The sequence below is a fragment of the Bufo gargarizans genome, chromosome 5, assembly GCF_014858855.1.
Source record: "Bufo gargarizans isolate SCDJY-AF-19 chromosome 5, ASM1485885v1, whole genome shotgun sequence".
Lineage (NCBI taxonomy): Eukaryota > Metazoa > Chordata > Amphibia > Anura > Bufonidae > Bufo > Bufo gargarizans.
The window spans coordinates 6244909-6269280 of record NC_058084.1 but is presented as its reverse complement, the minus strand read 5'-3'; the positions used below and the strand labels follow the sequence as shown (position 1 = coordinate 6269280).

General features: G+C 43.8%; 1 protein-coding gene across 1 annotated transcript in view; it reads left to right on the top strand.

The window, feature by feature from the left end:
• Window positions 1-24372, top strand: part of OC90 (otoconin 90) — a 70257-nt gene that overhangs the window by 5037 nt on the left and 40848 nt on the right. Inside the window, exons 3-6 of the mRNA XM_044293684.1 lie at window positions 2217-2391; window positions 2691-2803; window positions 6778-6906; window positions 8253-8303. Coding sequence (XP_044149619.1) covers window positions 2217-2391; window positions 2691-2803; window positions 6778-6906; window positions 8253-8303 — 468 coding nt within the window. The remainder of the gene's footprint in view (window positions 1-2216; window positions 2392-2690; window positions 2804-6777; window positions 6907-8252; window positions 8304-24372) is intronic.

Below are 24372 nucleotides of genomic sequence, written 5' to 3'. Positions count from 1 at the left end.
GAATCCCATTGAGATGCTGTGGGGTGACTTGAAAAGGGCTGTACGTGCAAGAAACCCCTCAAACATCTCACAGCTGAAAAAGTTCTGCATTGAGGAGTGGGGTAAAATTTCCTCAGACCGATGTCGAAGACTGGTAGATGGCTACAAGAACCGTCTCACTGCAGTTATTTCAGCCAAAGGAGGTAACACTCGCTATTAGGGGCAAGGGTGTCCTATCTTTTTCCTCAGTTAGAATAGGCATTTTTGTAGAATGACATTTACAGAAGATCTTGAAAAGACTTTTCTTCAGTTTTCTTTGTTTAGTCGGATTACTTTAATCTCTCTGTATTGTTGAAACGGAGATGAAATAACCTTTTATTAAAAATGTTACAAAAAACCACATGCTTTCAAAGGGTGTCCTAATTTTTTCACATGACTGTATTTGTTTTTTGTTAAGTTGCCTAATAATTATGCACAGTAATAGTCACCTGCACACACAGATATCCCCCTAAAATAGCTAAAACTAAAAACAAACTAAAAACTACTTCCAAAAATATTCAGCTTTGATATTAATGATTTTTTTGGGTTCATTGAGAACATGGTTGTTGTTCAATAATAAAATTAATCCTCAAAAATACAACTTGCCTAATAATTCTGCACTCCCTGTAGTGTCCCTATAAACAGATCCTTCCATCTCCTCTGGGGAGTGTACAGATTATAATGGTCCAATAGACAGATCCTTCTATCTCCTCTGTGGAATGTGCGGCTAATAGTGGTCCTGTGGACAGATCTTTCCATCACCTCTGTGGAATGTATGGCTTATAGTGTCCCTATGGACAGATCCTTCCATCTCCTCTGTGGAGTTCACTGCTGATAGTGGTCTTATGGACAGATATTTCCATCTCTTCTGTGGAGTGTATGGCTTATAGTGGTCCTTTGGACAGATCCTTCCATCTCCTCTGTGGGGTGTACAGCTTATAGTGGTCCTATGGACAGATCCCTACATCTCTTCTGTGGAGTGTATGGCTTATAGTGGTCCTATGGACAGATGATTGCATCTGCTCTGTGGAGTGTATGGCTTGCGTGGTACTATGGATGCATACTTCCATCTTCTATGTTGAGTGTATGGCTTATAGTGGTCCTATGGACAGATCCTTCCATCTCCTCTGTGGAGTGTATGGCTTATAGTGGTCCTATAGACAGATCCTTCCATCTCCTTTGTGGAGTGTACAGATTATAGTGGTCCTATGGACAGATACTACCATCTCCTCTGTGGAGTGTACGGCTTATAGTGGTCCAATGGACAAATCCTTCCATCTACTCTGTGGTGTTCAGGCTTATAGTGGTCCTATAGACAGATCCTTCTATCCCCCTCTGTAGAGTGTACGGCTTATAATAGTGTCCTATTGACAGATCTTTCCATCCCCTCTGTGGTGTTCAGGCTTATAGTGGTCCTATGGACAGATCCTTCCATCTCCTCTTTGGAATGTATGGCTTCCAGTGGTCCTATGGACAGATCCTTCCATCTCCACTGTGGAAGGTATGGCTTATAGTGGTCCTATGGACAGATCCTTCCATCTCCGCTGTGGAGGGTATGGCTTATAGTGTCCTATGGACAGAAACTTCCATCTCCTCTTTGGAATGTATGGCTTATAGTGGTCCTATGGACAGATCCTTCCATCTCCGCTGTGGAGGCTATGGATTATAGTGTCCTATGGACAGAAACTTCCATCTCCTCTGTGGAGTGTACGGCTTATAGTGGTCCTATGGACAGAAACTTCCATCTCCTCTGTGGAGTGTACGGCTCATAGTGGTCCTCTGGACAGATCCTTCCATCCCCTCTGCGGATCTCTAGAGCTTTTTCATTGTTATCATTAGTGTTGTTGTTGAATCTCTGATTAGTGTCCTCTTTGCCAGGTCTGTGAGTTTTAGTGGGCCTTCTCTTGTCAGGAAACTTGGTCTGATTGTTGCTTGCTTAGTAATGCTGCAACTCTGGGTCGTTCCGAACAGGTCATTTATACTCGGATAATGTGAGAGATCATGTGACACTAATTAGGTGACTTGAGGGACAGATTTCTTCTTCGTGGAGGAGAACTACATAATTTGCATAGATGAGCCTCTAGCATCCATATTCTGTTAACATATACCCGCTACCTCACCCTACAATGTGATTGCCCGCCGTTGTCCCTTCCTTCACTGCTCTACAGGCCTGTAACATGTTCTCTTTTATTCCACAGATTGCCTGGGTTCCCATTTTACTTGGTTACAAGTCATATTTACCAATTTCCCAGCATTACTTAATTTCGTGAGCAAATTTAAATGTGTAACTGGACTGTGTCCCAAGGACCTGGAAGAATATGGATGTGCCTGTAGATATGAGCTGGAAGGTCTACCCATAGATGCAGCCGACAGGTAAGACAGTAGAAGACCAGACCACAGTTACTGTACATGACCCACCGAGCCATTCCTAAAAGGTTTGTACAGGATTAGAAAACATGGCTGCTTTCTTCCAGAAACAACCCCACACCTGTCCACAGGCTGCGTTTGGTATTTTGGCTCTGCTTCATAGAATTGAACGGAACTAAGCTGCAATACCATACACAACCTGTGGCACTGTTTTTGGATGAAAGACGTTTTTTTTCACCAAGCCTGTGATTGGTTACATTGGGCAAGGCAATAGATGAACTGTTTTTGTTGTTGTCTTATTTCAGTTGTTGTTTCCAGCATCGGAAGTGTTATGAAGAAGCGGTGGAGATGGAGTGTATGTGGGACCCATCTAACATAATTGCAGATGCTAGCTGTCTCACCAAGAACCTAACCTGTGGTAAGATGGGCATGGGTACTTTACAGATGTTTTAAGGGAGGGGCCCAAAGAGACGGGAGCCACTTTTTTGTTTGGATGTGGAGTCAGTACGACCATGGAGCTAGCAATATTATCTACAAATATACTGGTCCAGGCCTACGGTGAGCCATCGGGAGAGGCTAGGCCATGAAAAACAGGATTATTTGCTTTATAATTTCCATTGATGGCTCCAAAGGTGTCCAGATCCAGTCATCAGAAAACATAAAGGGGGTATATTAGGGATTATAGACACATAGATTTATTGTGGAATATGGCCAATATAATATTTAATATTTTATAATTATCTACTTAATGCAGGACTATCATCATCAAAAATATTTGGGCCCCATATAGGCAAGTGGTCAGGGCCCCTGAATTACCTATTATTTCTATTAAACCTACTGTATACAGCATGGTGGGCATCTGAAAAAGGATGTCATATTTATTTATGTAGCAAAATAAAAGGAAATCTTATGATCTTTATGCAGTAACCCATATTATACAATTGGAGTTCCTCGGGGGCTGAGCAAACAGAATAAAAATGGAGGCCTATGCACTATTCTGTATCTATTAAATAGGACCTTTTTGTACAACAGATCCCTTGCAGTGACTGGAGGGTAACGGGTGGGTGTCAGACCATGGTTGACTTTGGGCCCCTGACAGTAATACTGCCTATTAGCTTTGTGTTGCTTCTGCAGTATCGGGAGCAAGTCATGTCTGTGGTTCCATCAATAGTTGAGATCCACAAATTCCATGATGCCCTAAGTCACATCAGAGTCACAATGGTGCAAGTGTGTGCGTATGCAAGCTGAAGTGAACGGCTCACTGAGCATGCCCCGCAGCCACAGTTGAGCATTCTGAAGTATCTATTCTTACGATTCTATGTTTTGTGCTATTCCTTTATTATTCCTGCTGGAAGTTATGAATGAATTGCCAGCAGTCTGCACTGTCTGACACTGGCAGCATTGATTGGATAGTGTGAGACTAGTAAAACCCATTGGACCTTCAGTGCAGACTACTGGCAACTCCTTTGTAACTTCTAGCAGGAATAATAAATGAATGGCACAACAAAGAGTCAGCGGAATAAAAATGTAGCTGGCATCAAATGAAATACTGGCACGTTAACAGACAAGCTTATCGCGCTGGCTTAGTTCACCAATGTGCAAAGCTTGGTATTGAGTTACACCATTGGGCTCACGTGTTAACACACTGATCTGCAGATGTAAGTAGTCACTAAAACACACATGCCGGGAGAGGCGACGGCTCCTTTTTAAAGGGGTTCTCTGGGAATAATAACTTTTTATCTAATTCCTGCCTCCGTAAATAGAAGATTCATACTTACCTGCTCCCGCCTCTTAGGTCCTACTCTCTGGTACCCGCATGTCCATGTACCAGTCCCCGGACTGTTTACATCTGGTGCTACATGTGCTTGGTCACATGCTCCAATGCAGCCAATCACTGGCTTCAGCGGTCATGTTATGTGCTACTTGTGGCCACGTAACCGCTCTGGTGGAGCATGCATGTGACCATGCCCATGCAGTGGCGGGAGGACTGGAAAATGGGCACAGCGGAGGCAGTGCAGAGGAACGGAGCGGCAGTGAGCTGGTAATGATGAATCTTCTATTTACAGAGGTGGGCTGGGGCATTAGATAAAAAGTCATTATTCCTGGAGAACCCCTTTAAAGGCTATGCACACTTTCGGGAGAATTTTTATGATTGCATTTTATTCATTTAGGGCTAAAATAATTTTTTAAGTTGGTCGTTATTAAAAATATTGAGCCGTTCGGTCACACAGGGTTAACTGTTTGTGTAGCTGTGTGAATCCTATTTTCACTTTCACTTTGTGCTGGTCATCTAATAAACCTTAAACTACTAAAAGGTCATTGTCACGGCCATGGCTATGACCGTGACTCTCAACCGCATGCGATTGTCAGCGGTTTGGTTTTGTTGTCAATCACAGGTGAGGGCAGTGGTATTTGCCTCACCTGTGGTTGCCGCTGACAACGTATGTATGTAGCAGCTTTCCTGCTGTGCATGCGGTTGCACCTAGCAACCGCTATGTTAGGTGTGAGTATTGTGTTCACTGTGTTGTATGTCTGTGTGCACTCTGTGTAGTATGTGTGGTGTGCACTGACACTCTTCCTGCACTGTGGTTGCCCGTGGCAGCGTCTGGCTGTCTGTACATGTGGTGGCAGTGTCCCGGCCTCCGGGCTATCTCCCAGGACACAGTTGCCACCCATGTCGTTGCCAGCGGCAACAACCACAGTGTGTTGCTACTGTTGGACACTTCCCCTTTATGTGAGTTTCCCTTCTGTGGTGCTGGAAGGGTTAACTCCCTTCCCAGTGTGGGTGTGATGTCACTGGGTGTGTCCGACTGTGGGGTGTGGCTTCTTGGCCTATATAGCCTGGGTGTTTAGCATGGCTCAGTGGGTTGCTTCAGCCATGCTTGCTGGAGCAGCCTCCTGTGACCTCCATCTTCCTTGCCAGTGAGAGCCACCCCTGTGGTCATAAAGTATTGTTGCTATGTTAAAGTATTGTCGTGTTGTTGATGTCTTTATGTGTGTGATGTGGTATGTTGTTCTGTTGGGACCTTTCTATGTTGGTGCAGCTTACGGTTCTGGTTTCCTGTTAGTTCAGGGATCCAGTCAGCAAGGCTGTGGCAGGTTGGTGGAACTTGGTGTTCGCCTGCCATTCCCGTAAGGCTGTTTATGTTCCCCTTTTCCCAACAGCTTGGCCATTGAGACTCTTGCTCCTCCGTGCCTAGGAGGAGTAGGTCGTCTTACCCAGCTCCTAGCTCAGGGACCTGCGGAGGGTAAGTCAGGGCTCCGAGGTTCCTGCGCATGGGTCCTCCTACCATCAAGGTCGGCCCATGCAGGTTAGGAGTTAGGGTCAGGTTAGGGATGCGTGAGGAGGTGACCTGCTCCCTATCCTGTTCTCATGGCCGAGTAGCCACTACACCATCAGGCATCACACGGCTGAGGGTTTCCCCCATCCTCAGCCGTGACAGTCATAAACACTTACCGTATTTAAGCCACAATCTTAGTAAGTAAGATAAGAACTGAGCTATAACGAGTGTTTATAAGGTCAGAGAGCAGAGATAAGGAACCGTCAGGTCAGCTGCCTGAAGGGAAACAGTAAAAACACAGCTTGCTACCAGAGAATCTTAAGGCTGTACAGAGAAAGGGGCTCAACATTTGTATTAAAGGACCAATTGAGCTCAAAATGAGTACAATGCCATAATTTAAAAAATGCTTCCAAAGGTGTGTATAACCTTTAAGTTCTGGGCAAATGATATGTATATTGTGGCCCATCTCATAATACATAATATGTAGAAACGGAAGGGCGCTGGACCAAATGGGTCGACAGTGAGAGGCGCACTTTCACAACCGGTTAACAATTTGCAGTTTATTCGTAGACAACATATTACATAATACGGTTATGGTATATACCGTTAACTGTAATAATTCGTATTGCTGCAGCCAATGAGCCTTTTTAGGTACAAGGGTTGATAGATTGGCTCATGTTTGCCCCATTTGTCCTCTATTTTGTCACATAAAAGATGAAAAATTACTTTTAAAAAAACTGGTGTCACAGATTGCAACAGTTTCCATCCATGGCATGAGTTTTTCTATTTCCTTTAGCTCTGACTTCAATAGGACGGTAAATAAAAAAAATGTGATCAATGATATCATATCATGAAGCGGAGCGGATGCGGCTTTACTCAGGACTGCAGTGTTAGATGATTGGACCTGCGTCCATGCAAGACATAATAACGACCTGAAATCCAAGTAAACCCTAATTAAAGCGTATTTATACTTTACTACAATCCCCCCTTTAATAAGACTTTGGAAGGGTTACGGCAGGGGTCTGAGTGCATTGTACATGTCATTATAAAGCAGTACAGATGGTGGAAAGCAGATCTATAAATGGGGTCCTGTGTTTTTCTTACCCCCTAGAATCTGGCAACCATTGTGAGAAACTCCTCTGTGACTGCGACAAAGCCGCTATTGAATGTTTTGTGAACACGCACATTAACTCTTCGCTGAAAGGAATGGATATCGCATTTTGCCCGACTCTTGTTACAGGTACAAATAACACAATGTCAACCCAGTGAACCCTGCAGAGACGTCAGATGACCCTAAGATATGGAGGAAAACCTCTGGCGCCCTCTCATGTGGTGGTTTCCTTATTGCAAGTGATTTCCTTTAAGAATACAAGTACATTTTATATTACGTTACGAGCGTCTTGAAGGGAGTTTCCATGCTATATAGAATCATATATTGCAACAATCAGAACTTTGGGTTGTGCACAAAAATGACCACAAAATAGTGTCCCCCGACTACAGGGCCCTCTATTGGACCATGATGCAAAATACCTAAGGGGTGTTTTTCTCTTCCCCTTAGCCATTTCCAGTAGGCCGCGATGTGGTTGTCATCTCTTTAGCCATCTTTGCAGCACATTTTGTATATGATTGGCCGCTCTGACGGGAACATGAAATACATTTTACAAGGAGATTTCTCGCTAAAATGGACAGTTGCCCTCTAGGGGTCGTATAAAGCCGCAGCTTTCGGTGCGCAGCACTTACATTTACAGCTGGCGCCCTGTATTGTTGTGCTGACAGTGCTTCTTTAGGAAGGATCGGCTCCACTGCCCCGCCACAGAGGCCTACCAAAAAGATTCCCAGTAGAATCAATGGCTGATTTACCCTCTGATTCACCCTACTCCCAGTTGACATTTCAGCCAATGTCCTGATACCGTCTGGCATCATTGTATGTGGCGACACTTGGGAATGGACTGCAGGAATGCAGACAGGCTGATCTGGTTTTGGGGTCTGCATTAAAGGGGTTTTCCAAAAGAGGAATTATTTTTTTTTTTAAAGGAGGCCAAATAATTTTAAAAATCAAAAGAAGCATTACTCACCTCCACCGATACACTGTTGTTTGCACCTGCTCCAGTCCCTGCTGCTTTCCATTTTGTGTCCCAGAAATGCCAGGAAAGGCCCATTCATCCAATCACTGGCCTTGGCTGTGACCCTACCAGTGATTGATAGGTGGACCTTTTCTATGCACTTTCAGGCTGCTGAGCTGGGACAGGAAGTGGGGAGCAGCAGGAACTGGAGCAGCTTCAGAACAGCAATGGAGGGAGATCAGTGGAGGTGAGTAATGCTTCTTTTTTATTTTTAACATTATCTGTCCCCCATCTTTATTTATTTTTTAAAGGGGGGTCTATATAGAAGGGATTTAAAGTCTGTATTTATTTAGGCAGTCTGATCTGGGGTCTGTATTAGTTTGGGAAGTTATGGACAATCATGGCCAAAATAAGGTTGGTAGAGGTAATCAGTTATGTTCCCCTGGACATGATTTCATTGATCCCTTGTGAAATTACCTTCCATGAAAAACTCATAAACCTCTTCTGTATTCATTTATTTCAGTCCCCCCTGAGACTACACTCAAGAATGCGGACATGATCGTGGACTCCAAATGTAAGTCTTACTATCTGGTTCAATAATCCCCAGAGCACTGTCTGCTTGTGTCACCTGTAATAATATGGGGTATGTTGTCATTTAGCATTCATAATGGAGGATATGAAGTTCTGTAGTGGACCATCAGATTTAGGGTAAAGTGTGAGAAGCGCGACACATCAGTGGTTGGAAATACAACAGCTCAATGGTTAATAGTTTTACTCTGCAGCTCTGGAGTCTTAGGCATGAATCCAACCAAAGGCTAAATCTGCATGGAGCTTGTATGTTCTCCCCGTGTTCCTCTAGGTTTGCAGCCTGTTCCCAAAAATATACTGCTAGGAATTTACTTTGTGAGCCCCATCAGTTTGGTGACTATTGGGTACCTCAGGTGTCAGTGTCAATGTCCTGTACCCCAAGTGTCAGTGTCATTATCCTGTACCCCGAGTGTCAGTGTCATTATCCTGTACCCCGAGTGTCAGTGTCATTATCCTGTACCCCGAGTGTCAGTGTCATTAGCCTGTACCCCGAGTGTCAGTGTCATTATCCTGTACCCCGAGTGTCAGTGTCATTAGCCTGTACCCCGAGTGTCAGTGTCATTATCCTGTACCCCGAGTGTCAGTGTCATCATCCTGTACCCCGAGTGTCAGTGTCATTATCCTGTACCCCAAGTGTCAGTGTCATTATCCTGTACCCCAAGTGTCAGTGTCATTATCCTGTACCCCAAGTGTCAGTGTCATTATCCTGTACCCCAAGTGTCAGCGTCATTATCCTGTACCCCAAGTGTCAGCGTCATTATCCTGTACCCCAAGTGTCAGTGTCATTATCCTGTACCCCAAGTGTCAGCGTCATTATCCTGTACCCCAAGTGTCAGTGTCATTATCCTGTACCCCAAGTGTCAGCGTCATTATCCTGTACCCCGAGTGTCTGTGTCATTATCCTCTACCCCAAGTGTCAGTGTCATTATCCTGTACCCCAAGTATCAGTGTGTCATTATCCTGTACCCCAAGTGTCAGTGTCATTATCCTGTACCCCAAGTGTCAGTGTCATTATCCTGTACCCCAAGTGTCAGCGTCATTATCCTGTACCCCAAGTGTCTTTGTTATTATCCTGTACCCCAAGTGTCAGTGTCATTATCCTGTACCCCAAGTGTCAGTGTCATTATCCTGTACCTCAAGTGTCAGTGTCATTATCCTGTACCCCAAGTGTCAGTGTCATTATCCTGTACCCCAAGTGTCAGTGTCATTATCCTGTACCCCAAGTGTCAGTGTCATTATCCTGTACCCCAAGTGTCAGTGTCATTATCCTGTACCCCGAGTGTCAGTGTCATTATCCTGTACCCCAAGTGTCAGTGTCATTATTCTGTACCCCGAGTGTCAGTGTCATTATCATGTACCCCGAGTGTCAGTGTCATTAGCCTGTACCCCAAGTGTCAGTGTCATCATCCTGTACCCCGAGTGTCAGTGTCATTATCCTGTACCCCAAGTGTCAGTGTCATTATCCTGTACCCCGACTGTCAGTGTCATTGTCCTGTACCCCAAGTGTCAGTGTCATTATCCTGTACCCCAAGTGTCAGTGTCATTATTCTGTACCCCAAGTGTCAGTGTCATTATCCTGTCCCCCAACTGTCAGTGTCATTATCCTGTACCCCAAGTGTAAGTGTCATTATCCTGTACCCCAAGTGTCAGTGTCATTGTCCTGTACCCCAAGTGTCAGTCTCATTATCCTGTACCCCAACTGTCAGTGCCATTATCCTGTACCCCAAGTGTCAGTCTCATTATCCTGTACCCCAAGTGTCAGCGTCATTATCCTGTACCCCAAGTATCTTTGTTATTATCCTGTACCCCAAGTGTCAGTGTCATTATCCTGTACCACAAGTGTCAGTGTCATTATCCTGTACCTCAAGTGTCAGTGTCATTATCCTGTACCCCAAGTGTCAGTGTCATTATTCTGTACCCCAAGTGTCAGTGTCATTATCCTGTACCCCAAGTGTCAGTGTCATTATTCTGTACCCCGAGTGTAAGTGTCATTATCCTGTACCCCAAGTGTCAGTGTCATTGTCCTGTACCCCAAGTGTCAGTCTCATTATCCTGTACCCCAACTGTCAGTGCCATTATCCTGTACCCCAAGTGTCAGTCTCATTATCCTGTACCCCAAGTGTCAGCGTCATTATCCTGTACCCCAAGTATCTTTGTTATTATCCTGTACCCCAAGTGTCAGTGTCATTATCCTGTACCACAAGTGTCAGTGTCATTATCCTGTACCTCAAGTGTCAGTGTCATTATCCTGTACCCCAAGTGTCAGTGTCATTATTCTGTACCCCAAGTGTCAGTGTCATTATCCTGTACCCCAAGTGTCAGTGTCATTATCCTGTACCCCAAGTGTCAGTGTCATTAGCCTGTACCCCAAGTTTCAGTGTCATTATCCTGTACCCCAAGTGTCAGTGCCATTATCCTGTACCCCAAGTGTCAGTGTCATTATCCTGTACCCCGAGTGTCAGTGTCATTATCCTGTACCCCGAGTGTCATTGTCCTGTACCCCAAGTGTCAGTCTCATTATCCTGTACCCCAAGTGTCAGTGTCATTGTCCTGTACCCCAAGTGTCAGTGTCATTATCCTGTACCCCAAGTGTCAGTGTCATTATCCTGTACCCCAAGTGTCAGCGTCATTATCCTGTACCCCAAGTGTCAGCGTCATTATCCTGTACCCCAAGTGTCAGTGTCATTATCCTGTACCTCAAGTGTCAGTGTCATTATCCTGTACCCCAAGTGTCAGTGTCATCATCCTGTACCCCAAGTGTCAGCGTGTCATTATCCTGTACCCCAAGTGTCAGTGTAATTATCCTGTACCCCAAGTGTCAGTGTAATTATCCTGTACCCCAAGTGTCAGTGTCATCATCCTGCACCCCAAGTGTCAGTGTCATTATCCTGTACCCCAAGTGTCAGCGTGTTATTATCCTGTACCCCAAGTATCTTTGTTATTATCCTATACCCCAAGTGTCAGTGTCATTATCCTGTACCCCAAGTGTCAGTGTCATCATCCTGTACCTCAAGTGTCAGTGTCATTATCCTGTACCCCAAGTGTCAGTGTCATCATCCTGTACCCCAAGTGTCAGCGTGTCATTATCCTGTACCCCAAGTGTCAGTGTAATTATCCTGTACCCCAAGTGTCAGTGTCATCATCCTGCACCCCAAGTGTCAGTGTCATTATCCTGTACCCCAAGTATCTTTGTTATTATCCTGTACCCCAAGTGTCAGTGTCATTATCCTGTACCCCAAGTGTCAGTGTCATCATCCTGTACCCCAAGTGTCAGTGTCATTATCCTGTACCCCAAGTGTCAGTGTCATTATCCTGTACCCCAAGTGTCAGTGTCATCATCCTGCACCCCAAGTGTCAGTGTCATTATCCTGTACCCCAAGTGTCAGTGTCATTATCCTGTACCCCGAGTGTCAGTGTCATTATCCTGTACCCCAAGTGTCAGTGTCATTATCCTGTACCCCAAGTATCTTTGTTATTATCCTGTACCCCAAGTGTCAGTGTCATTATCCTGTACCCCAAGTGTCAGTGTCATCATCCTGTACCCCAAGTGTCAGTGTGTCATTATCCTGTACCCCAAGTGTCAGTGTCATTATCCTGTACCCCGAGTGTCAGTGTCATTATCCTGTACCCCGAGTGTCAGTGTCATTATCCTGTACCCCGAGTGTCAGTGTCATTATCCTGTACCCCAAGTGTCAGTGTCATTATCCTGTACCCCAAGTGTCAGTGTCATTATCCCGTACCCCAAGTGTCAGTGTCATCATCCTGCACCCCAAGTGTCAGTGTCATTATCCTGTACCCCAAGTGTCAGTGTCATTATCCTGTACCCCGAGTGTCAGTGTCATTATCCTGTACCCCAAGTGTCAGTGTCATTATCCTGTACCCCAAGTTTCTTTGTTATTATCCTGTACCCCAAGTGTCAGTGTCATTATCCTGTACCCCAAGTGTCAGTGTCATCATCCTGTACCCCAAGTGTCAGTGTGTCATTATCCTGTACCCCAAGTGTCAGTGTCATTATCCTGTACCCCAAGTGTCAGTGTCATTATCCTGTACCCCGAGTGTCAGTGTCATTATCCTGTACCCCGAGTGTCAGTGTCATTATCCTGTACCCCGAGTGTCAGTGTCATTATCCTGTACCCCAAGTGTCAGTGTCATTATCCTGTACCCCAAGTGTCAGTGTCATTATCCTGTACCCCAAGTGTCAGTGTCATTATCCTGTACCCCGAGTGTCAGTGTCATTATCCTGTACCCCAAGTGTCAGTGTCATTATCCTGTACCCCAAGTATCTTTGTTATTATCCTGTACCCCAAGTGTCAGTGTCATTATCCTGTACCCCAAGTGTCAGTGTCATCATCCTGTACCCCAAGTGTCAGTGTGTCATTATCCTGTACCCCAAGTGTCAGTGTCATTATCCTGTACCCCAAGTGTCAGTGTCATTATCCTGTACCCCGAGTGTCAGTGTCATTATCCTGTACCCCGAGTGTCAGTGTCATTATCCTGTACCCCGAGTGTCAGTGTCATTATCCTGTACCCCAAGTGTCAGTGTCATTATCCTGTACCCCAAGTGTCAGTGTCATTATCCTGTACCCCAAGTGTCAGTGTCATTATCCTGTACCCCAAGTATCTTTGTTATTATCCTGTACCCCAAGTGTCAGTGTCATTATCCTGTACCCCAAGTGTCAGTGTCATTATCCTGTACCCCAAGTGTCAGTGTCATTATCCTGTACCCCAAGTGTCAGTGTCATCATCCTGCACCCCAAGTGTCAGTGTCATTATCCTGTACCCCAAGTGTCAGTGTCATTATCCTGTACCCCGAGTGTCAGTGTCATTATCCTGTACCCCGAGTGTCAGTGTCATTATCCTGTACCCCAAGTGTCAGTGTCATTATCCTGTACCCCAAGTGTCAGTGTCATTATACTGTACCCCGAGTGTCAGTGTATCATTATCCTGTACCCCGAGTGTCAGTGTCATCATCCTGCACCCCAAGTGTCAGTGTCATTATCCTGTACCCCAAGTGTCAGTGTCATTATCCTGTACCCCGAGTGTCAGTGTCATTATCCTGTACCCCAAGTGTCAGTGTCATTATCCTGTACCCCGAGTGTCAGTGTCATTATCCTGTACCCCAAGTGTCAGTGTCATTATCCTGTACCCCAAGTGTCAGTGTCATTATCCTGTACCCCGAGTGTCAGTGTCATTATCCTGTACCCCAAGTGTCAGTGTCATTATCCTGTACCCCGAGTGTCAGTGTCATTATCCTGTACCCCAAGTGTCAGTGTCATTATCCTGTACACCAAGTGTCAGTGTCATTATCCTGTACCCCAAGTATCTTTGTTATTATCCTGTACCCCAAGTGTCAGTGTCATTATCCTGTACCCCAAGTGTCAGTGTCATTATCCTGTACCCCAAGTGTCAGTGTCATTATCCTGTACCCCAAGTATCTTTGTTATTATCCTGTACCCCAAGTGTCAGTGTGTCATTGTTCTTGAGTCCCATATGAATTATACTGGGCCTTAAGGAGTCAGTGCTCTTTTGTCATTATTAATAGAAGAAAGTTATTATGTTTTTTATGTTTTAATTATTTTTGGTTATGCTATCTCCCAGTAGAAAGCATTGCAAATCTGAAAATGATGACACTACAACACTTAGATCCAAATCACAACTTCAACCAACATTGCGGCTCCGCATGTGACTTTACTCCTCATTGTTCACGATTCCCAGGTCTAAAAACCATCTGGATTCCCTGGTTGATGATGACATATGTAGCTTCTTAGTTTTCCTCCCACATCAGAACGTCTTCTACCTTGCTAATTATTTAGCCATTGGGCTTGTGCTAAATTCAACCTCTTATAGCTCTTGGGCATCCGACAACCATTAGACAGCTGTCCGTGTCCCCTGAATATACAATTCTACTGCGTCTTCTGCCTTCCAGGCAGTGATTCATGCTGATCGGTGAGGGGGGTATTCTGATATGTACCAGAGGATATACTTAGATATGACATATCTCAGCTATAATTATAATTGCCTTCAGAGAACAGCAGATGTGAATGTGAAGGATAAGATGCTATGAAGTCTTCCTTCCCACGGTGTGGGGGATGGGTGTATGAGTCCATATTTAAGTTTCTTTTTATCTTAACAAGGTGTAATGTCTTTATCCTTAAGAATTTATACATGTCTTGGCTTTTAATTACTCTTTAATTACATTGTACATTTTTAGCGCAGCAAAATAGAAGTGTGGCTACATTGCTTGGGGCCAGTCAAGAAGGTACGTCAATTACCTGCCATTTATTAACATTTACTGATATCACTTGACAGGACATAAAGTTTGTATTGAACTGCAAACTTTCTGTAGTGTAGGATACGTCGAGAACCTTGTCAAAGGAACCAAGAAAGATCACAAGTCATTCTGGATAATTTGGCAAAAGATGGTTACAGTGTGGGTCAGTGTTGGGGAATGGGTCATCACTCTCATCTGAGAACTGTATCCAGACATCTAGATAGAATCTACTATGAAAGGAGAACCTAAACCTAAGTAGGACTAGGTTGGATGGGGAAGAGAATTATAATACTATTCTCAACAATGGCCTTTCCTTGAGAAGCCTGAAGACCCATCTAGTGAACATTGAGGGTGAGGACGGATAAAGATGACTGTATGTCTAGCAATGCCTGTTCCTTGACGAGTCTGAAGACCCAATCAGTGCCTAATGTCAGTGGGGAAGAGAGGGATGAGGCTACATCCATCAATGATCTTTCCTTAAATGGTGAAACCCATCTAGCGAATATTGAGAGAGGGGAAAGAGAAGGTTATGTGAGTATAATACTCGTTGTACTCACTTACATAGCCTATTCTTATGATTTACCAGAACAGCCCGTCTCCTCCCTGGCTGTGACGCAGTCCACTGTAATTGGACAGAATCACAGCCAAGGAGAAGGAGATGCCCCCTGGGGAGGGCTGAGGTCTCCTCCCTGTCCCGAGTATACCAATTGGCATATTGGGAACTATTTGAAAAAAAAAAAAAGCAACAGCATCTGCAGCAGGAGGACTACTTACTAAGGTACTAGTTAAAGAAAAAATCCCATGAAAGGTCCTCTTTAAGGTCCACCAAATTTGTCCATCATGGGCAAGGGCATTAGGGGAGTCAACAGCCTTTCAATCTGTTACTCAATTTCTTACAATATAAGTGCAAAGTCAACAAAAATAATACAATTCTCATGTGCCATTCCTTCACCCAAACTAAGTTTACCTGGCTATGATAAGCCTATGATGGGACCCAGATCACTCTCAGTCCACCACAGTCTTCAGCTACGAGGACCAGGGCCCTTCAATATATGTGATTTCCTGGTGGCCAGGCATCATTCTAGATGGATCTTCAGACAGCATTATCCACATGATTTTAGATTACTAGCTCTTATCGGATGGTATGCTACACATGCTGTCAGGAACCTAAAAGAAATTACTCTGTGTATGGCCTATACTCACTAGGAAAATTTTGGAGTACCTTTCGGGGTGAGCCCATAAGTGGTAAGTTGTGGTAAGACCAATAGACAAACTACCAAAGGAGAATATCAGGAACAAATTAATTTGATGCAAAATGCTCATTCAATGCTTTATAAGTAGTTCCTGCACCTAAAGATTAATTTAGTAATGGTAAAGAGCACCCATCAGAAGGATTGACCCTATTAGACCAGATATACTGCTGGCTAGGATGGATCCTGCTGATTAAAATGATACCTGTCTTGTGCAAATGGGTTACAGCATTCTCAAGAAAACAGCTTTTTCTTTATGCATTTGAAGGCTTCAGTGCACAAGAGGTGGGGCCCAGTGCACCTAAGCTCTTCAGCTTTCCAGTGCTGGCCACATTTTTTCTCTAGAGTGCTGCAACTGATTCTCACCTTTTAATTAGCAGGAACTTGCAATATCACTCCTGACCACAGGGTGTGCTGTTTGCCCAAAAGCAACAAAGGTTTTTCCCATGTTGGTTGAATGCCCCCTAGTGGCTGGATGATTTGTGCAATAATATATACAGTATTTTCTCCATAAAAATGCTAGCCCTTCAGGGGAAAAAAAAGATTAGAATTTATTGTATTATCTGCTGTACACGCTAGTTCCATCTTATATCATTAGATTCATTCAAAGACAAGATCTGTCATCAGGGAAGAGAAAACTGTGAAAGAGGAAGCAATTATTCTGATCTCTTGGAAACCCTCTTGGTTAGAGCTATATGTGGTATAATATAATACCAGGCTCCTCGGAGCTGTCATCATGCTCTAATCACACGGTGACACAGATATCCTGCATTTTACGTATAATGTGTAAATTTGCATTTGCACAATATGCATTTAATCATCGTTAAAGGATATCTCCACCACATTTCCATCCACAGAATTAGCGTCCAAGTATAGGTGTAACCGATTCTGCCATAAAACAACCCCTTCTATAATGTGGCCACCATAGTGATCGCCAGTTTGCCCCAGGTCCAGCAGTCTTCGCCAGGGAGGGCACGGCCAGTCACAGGGGAAATGTCATATGACAAGGCAGCCATTGAGAAGAATGGCCATCTATGTAATACATGGACGGCACACATCTGCCAGAACTGGAGCTGCTTCTACAGAGCAGAAGAAGGATGGCACACGTCTCCCAGAACTCCATACTGGCTAGAAAAGGGTCCCGAGCCAATGAACCCAACGTCATGATGTCCATATGCTCTGATAGGGTAGTGGTTGGCTTCTTGGCCCAACCTCTTTAAAGGTTCTCTCCCATTACAAACACGGATCCCCCTATTCAGTTGTCTTATTTTCGGAGGCCTGACCTCTGGGGCGATGTGCCACCCGTGCTTGCTGCCTCTCTATTAATCTCTATGGGACTGCTGGAGATAGCCGGCTATTTTAGAAGGTCCCATGGTGTTGAATAGAAAACCCCAGGACATAGATAGCCAACACTCCATTCAAATGGTGGATCATAGGGTCCATGTTCTCATAGCTGGCAGGACCTCCAGCAATTGGACCCCTGCAGATCAGACACTGTATAAATGTCTATCATGGGACAAGCCGCCCCTTAAGGCTACGTCCACATTAGCAGTTTATGGTAATATTGTGGTACAACTGCACTTACAATGTCATTGTTTCCCCAAGAAAAAAAAGTGACTACAGCTGAACTTTAGTCTCAAGGTGACTTGCAACTTCTTCCAATAAATTTGCATCTTGATTGCAATTTTCATCCCTTTGATAAAATAAGTTCATTAAAAAGGTATCGTCATTCAACAATGAAAATTTGGCATTTTGCTTGTGAATCCTTAAATGGGTTGAACAAGATGAGGAAAAACAACCTTGGACATCCCTTCTTTGTGTCATGCTCCGCCCACTATAGTTTTGCTAGGGATGTCCTTTTAAATATGACTAAAACACCTAGAAGTTACATTCCGCAATGTAGTACAGTGATGATATCACCGAGAGACAAGGTAGCGGCATGCAGGGGATTTAGACTGCTCCTGTCCTGTGTGATCCCCAGATCCCTATCCCTTTGACTGAAGGGGTTCATTGGCATTAGGAAACTTTAAAAACTTTAAAATCCTCTTGGCAGGTTATATAAAGTATGTTACTCAGCAGGGGGTGATAATGAGCAGACGAAATAGAGAAAATAAAATCGGTGCTGCATCCTGTGACATGATGGGAGGGTCAATGGACGTTCAGTAACCATCTCGTCTTACTTATATCTGCGAATTACAAAATAGTAACATAGTTTTTTCCTCGTTAGTTATGATAAATGGACACTGACCCGTGTGTTAAAATTATTTAATCTACAGGCGAACAAGAACTAAACACCTTGCAAAATGACATGTCAACTGCAGATGAGATGACGACTGCTATTCACAGTGAGTAATATCCAGGATCGTATTTTTCATTGAGAACATGAGGCAGATTCATTCAGGTGGTGCTGTGGTGAATGGCACCAGCTGCCCATGGTCATAGCTGGATTATAATTCATATGGTGGGAGTTGATGCTATAGTCTCCGTTCAGTACTTCCATGTGATGTAGTTCCATGTGTGGATGACTACTGTAGTGGTTGGGATTCTAGTTTGGTTATTTCTTTTGTGGGCTCATTAATGGGAGGAGGAACCTAATTATTTTGTGCCTCAGGCTTTGACAAGGTGCTAGTAGTATCTTTCTTATTCATCTAGGTCATGATATACGAGTAGTAATAAGTCAGAGCAACAGGACGTGAACTTTTCTCTTAAAGCTATTTTGTTAGTCTTCCGACTGACTTTCTAATTTAGAATGACTTGTACAAGAAATCTCTGGCATTAAATACTGCTGAATAAAAAAAAATGTGGCCAGCATCTTCACCTTGTGTTCTTTATTAGATACCCATCAGTGAACAGGCATCATTTCAGCTTATCACAAGCCTGCCTCAAGCCTTTAAATGCATTAAGTACTGGTGACTCATGCTTCAGTCAGCATAATCTGTTTGACATAATCAACATAATGTCAAGGATTTCATGGAAATAAGATTGTTTATTGCAATTTGTATGACTGAAGCTATTAGGTGTGATTAAACTACGTTGAATAGAAATGGAGGGGTGCAACATCTACTCTCTGCCACGTACAGTGCTGTTCTAACACCTCTCCCTAGGCAGTTCAAACACTGATATCTAGAGGTATATAGAAGACAAAGGAATAGTCAAGTGGGAAAAGACATTAGCAGATAGTATTGTGAAAGATCTGGGCACTGAGCCTGTCACTGATCACTGGTATAAATGGTACAAAGGTCAGCAGAACACTTTGACAATTTCCTATTGGCTAATATCAACTTCACTCAGAATAGATGATTTTGGCAGTCTTGTATGTAAAGAACTGTGAGCTTATGGCAAAAATAAAAGTTCTTGACACCACCACGATCCCAACTACTCATAAGAAGAGGTCTTGGTGCCACCATCGCAAGACTTCAGTAGGGTTTACCCAAACCCACTTCCTTTTTTATGTATGATAACGATAACTTTCATGTGTACAGTGGGTACCTAAAGGGGGTGTATCACCATGGCATATCGCTACGATATGCCACTAATGTCAGATAGTTGTGAGTCCCACCTGTGGGACACACACCTATTTCTTGAAAAAGGCCCCAAAGTGAGCAAGAGCACACCAAGCATGTGCGGCATGCTCTTCATTCACTTCTGAGAGTTCCAAAAAACTATTTCCCGAAGTTCCATAGAAAAGAAAGGAGATCGCACCACGCAATTTTGGCCACTGCTCCATTCACTGCCAGAAATAGCCGAACCAGCACTCAGCTACAGTATGTTAGTAACTCATTGAAATGAATGGGGGAGGAAGCGCATGTGCGGTGTGCTCTTGTTCACTTTGGGGGTCTGTTCTAAAGATTTCGAGAAGGCCCTGCTCCTATCTGACATTGGAGGTATTATACCAATGTATGAGGTGAGACAACCCCTTTAAGAGCCAATCAATCTGGAATTGACCTGTTCGCTTCATGTGCACCATAGTAGCCATATCACTGACTCTATGGTATGTACAAATGTGTCCCCTCGTAGCTTTCCATGAATTTCATTAAGGCATTAATTTGTCATGGTTGTAAGAAAAGTGCTTGACTAGCAAGCCATACACCAGTGATCTTCAACCCTTGGCTCTCCAGGTATTGTAAGAGCATGGCAGGAACTTTGGTTTTGCCACTGCTTGTGAGCGACAGGTTGGTGACCACTACTAAAGAGTATAATCACCTGCCATTATATTCTTTGGCTCAATTAATTTTTTGAAAATTTAATAGGAGATGAACAATTTCCCAGTATCAAGTCACAAAAATAATACATTTTCCTGTCAAGAAAGTTCTTGCAAAAATTCCACTGGAAACTTAGAATCCTATTCTGAGTAATATCGTAAAAAATTTGAATTTCCACAGGCTGAGGTTTTAACGGATCTAGCTGGTGACCTTCGTAGGTAAGACAATGAGTGGTCACAGTTCTCAGAGAATAATAAAGTGGCCTCCTGGTCAGTAAGTAGATGTAGTTCAAGGGACTTCGTAAGTTTTAACACTCGGACCACACTGTTATTGAGGGGGGGGGGGAGCATCAAATTTGGGAAAATAGATCAGATTTTAGATGGATGAAATATCTTAGAACGACATCCAAAGTTTTATGATTGGCCAATTTCTCAACTGTAGGGGGGCAGCAACCTATTGATAAATCATTCTACCATGTCTGTGATCTTTCAATATTTTGGCATATGGATATTATATGGATGCTCTTGACCCCTTCTATCACCATGCAGAGCATCTCCTGCACTGGATGACATGGAGGTCATCCGGTACGTGGTCACCTGTTCATCTGAATGTTTTCTTTGGTGATACCATATGAGGGCCAATGGGTCTACAATTGGAAGTGTGGTTGTTCTGAAGGGAGTAGCAATGTTCTGAGGGTATCTATAGCGGTCACAGTTACGGACCTTGTAAGGACCTCGTGCTGTAGGGGACAGAAGTGAAACCAGTGGAGGGGAAGGTAAGCGGGGGAAGGTAGAGGGATCTGATCAGGACTTTTTTTTAGGTCTGATCTGGAAGTCTGATTTAATTTTGAGGTCTGGTTTTGAGCCTGAATTTTGTTTAGTGATCTGATCTGGGATATTTTTAATTTTGGGGCCTGGTCTGGAGTCTCCACTTATGTGTCAGGTCTAGCATTTGATACAGCATTTATCATTGATGTAGATGTGTGGTACTACCATCCCAGCATACTCTCATCTTATGTCAGGTCATGCTGGGGGTTTTCATACAAGATGTGTGCTTTTGCACATCATACAGCTGGTGCACCCACACCCTAATTCCACATTCACGCATTCAAATGAAAAATTGGCACACCGTCAGTTTTTCGTGGTAATTTTTCAACCATTTTTGCAGGCATTTTCTACTTGTTTTCAATGGCAGTTTTGCACCCATTTTTAATGGCTGTTAAAAATGGCCATCAAAAGCAGACTAATTCATTTTTTTTTTATCCCAAACCCTGCAGTGCCATCCGCCTACATAATGTCCCCCATAGTGCCCCCTGGAGATCAATTCCTCCCCTCCCATAGTGCCCCCAGTATTATGAATGGCCCCTTAGAGGCCCCCAGTATTATGAATGCCCCCCTTAGTGGCCCCCACCATTAAGAATGCTCCCCTTAGTGGCCCCCAGCATTAAGAATGCTCCCAGTATTATGAATGCCCCCCTTTGTAGCCCACAGTATTGTGAATGCCCCCATTAGTGGTTCCCAGTATTATGAATGACCCCCTTTGTAGACCCCAGTATTATGAATGTCCCCATTAGTGGTTCCCAGTATTATGAATTCTCCCCTTAGTGGTCCCCAGTATTATGAATGCCCCCCAATATTATTAATGTCCCCCTTTGTAGCCTCCAGTATTAATAATGCCCCCTTTAGTGGCCTCCAATATTATGAATGCCCTCCTTAGTGGCCCTCAGCTTTAAGAATGCTCCCCTTAGTGGCCTCCAGTATTATGAATGCCCACATTAGTGGTCCCCAGCATTATGAATGCCCCCATTAGTGGCCCTAGTATTTCCCCCTTTGACCCCCTTTCTGCTTTTGTAAAAAAAAATATAAAAAATATTATAATAATCCTCGCCTCATCCACTTGCACGTGCAAGTGGATGAAGTGAGTTTTCTTATTATTATTTTAATTTAACCCCTGAAAGACCAAGTCTACCCATTTTTAACCAGAGATGGGTACACTCCTTTCAATGGGGTCCATCTGTCTGTGAAAAGGACCCAAAAATGTTTTTACTGCCGATATTCACTGGCTGTTTAAAAAGTGAATAGTCTGAATGACTTCAAGTGGTTTTAAAAACGTTGTGTGAATGTAGCCTGACATGAGCGGGGAAATGCTTGTGGACCCCAATCAAATGTTTGGTACGGGGTCCGGCACTTTCTCCTTACACCCCTGCACACCTCCCTTTAATACTAACAATGTATTTTTTTCCTTTAAGGCTCTCCTTCTCCTACCGATACACCTGCCATGGAGCCATCCGAGGGTAAAAATCTTCTCTATATCTTAGTGTTTGTGAAATATAAAATGTAACTTTAAAGGAATGAAAGGAAATAGTTGTGGATGCAAATTATGATAATGTGATATGTGATAATGAATCTGAGCTGGACAAATAAATACTGTGATAGATATAGATATAGATAGAGACTCCACTAGGACGTGTAATATAAATGCCATCTTTATTAAACAGACATGATTAAAACATATTAAATACACACAGCACAGGGAGGAATGGTGGCAATATGATCAGTACACCCACAATGGTTATTATTAGAGTTCACATCTAATATGAAATGTTTGCACATAGAAACTAAAGAAACAAAGTGCATATAAGGTGATACAATGTCTCATACACACAGTGTAACAATGTAGCAGGATGTGTCAGTGAGCGGAGTAGAAGGGTCGCACCTCATTATAAATGTACCTTGAGGGGTTATATTGCAGGTTCTGCCATTATTGATGTGTGAGGGATTTCGCCCCACGTTTCCGGAGGCCTCGTGGCCTGGATTATGTGATTATACAGAGGTGATAAAAGCTTCTCCTCCTGGCACTGATTTGTGATTGCACACGTCTGTGTTGTCATTGCAGTCACATCACAGCTGCACAGTTGTTTTCATGCCTCATGAAGCTCGAGTTCATAAAATTGATGAAATCCAATGTAATGGCTGCTATGAGGCTTGTGTGACTTCTCACTCATTGCCATAAATCAGGCAAAATGCCTCTGAAAGAAAAGTGATATAAGACAACACAACGCACCGAGCAGGTGACTACAGGGAGGGGTATTTCTAGCTGCTTGCGGTATTTTTAGACAGTTTTTTATCCTTCACTAAGTCAAATAATAGACAGATGCAGGAGCTGTGTCAGATTGTAAAGAGAAGAAGATTATTACTTTTATAGATGTTTGTAGAGAGAGGAAGATAGAGGTGGTAGAGAGAGAAAAGGGAAAAGAGAGGAGGAGGAATAGAGAGGAAGATAGAGGTGGTAGAGAGAGAAAAGGGAAAAGAGAGGAGGAGGAATAGAGAGGAGGAAGAAGAGAGAGGAGTAGGGAAAGAAGAGGGTGAAGAGTGAGAGGAAGAGGAAAAGAAGAGAGAAGGAGGAAGAGAGGAGGAGGAAAGGAGAGGAAGATAGAGGTGGAAGAGAGACAAAAAGGGAGAGAGGAGTAGGAAAAGAAGAGGGTGAAGAGAGAGATTGAAAAGAGAGGAAGAGGAAAAGAAGAGAGAAGGAGGAAGAGAGGAGGAGAAAAAGAGAGGAAGATAGAGGTGGAAGAGAGACAAAAAGGGAGAGAGGAGTAGGAAAAGAAGAGGGTGAAGAGAGAGATTGAAAAGAGAGGAAGAGGACAAGAAGAGAGAAGGAGGAAGAGAGGAGGAGCATGAAGAGAGAGAAGGAAAAAGAAAGAAGAGGAGAAAGAGAAAGGAGGAAAAGAAGAGAGAGAATAGGAGGGAGAAAGAGGAGGAGGAAGAGAGATGAGGAAGAAGAGAGGAGGAAAATAAGACAGAGTCTCAATTATTAGGGGTACAGATTGGGTGAACTGTCACAAAGACCGGGATCGTCAAACGGTGTGCTGTCTTCCTGGCGCTTGAGTTCGACACATCGCGGATTGTGTTGACAGATTACTGGGAGGGGCTGGAGAAGATCCAGCGGTCATGGTCCATATCGGAACCAATGACAAAGTTAGAGGTAGGTGGAGCGTCCTTAAAAATTATTTTAGGGATTTAGGTCACAAGCTTTGGGAAAGGACCTCAAAGGTAGTGTTTTCCGATATACTACCTGTACCACGAGCCATACAAGAAAGGCAGCGGGAGATTAGGGAGGTTAACAAGTGGCTCAAGAAATGGTGTAGGAAGGAAGGGTTTGGGTTCCTGGAGAACTGGGCTGACTTCTCTTTCTTGGCTACAGGCTCTATTGTAGGGATGGGCTTCACCTCAATGGGGAAGGGGCATTTGAGTTGGGGGGAAAGATGGCTAGAAGGTTGGAGGAGTGTTTAAACTAGGGACTGGGGGAGGGTAATTACATTATAGGAGGGGA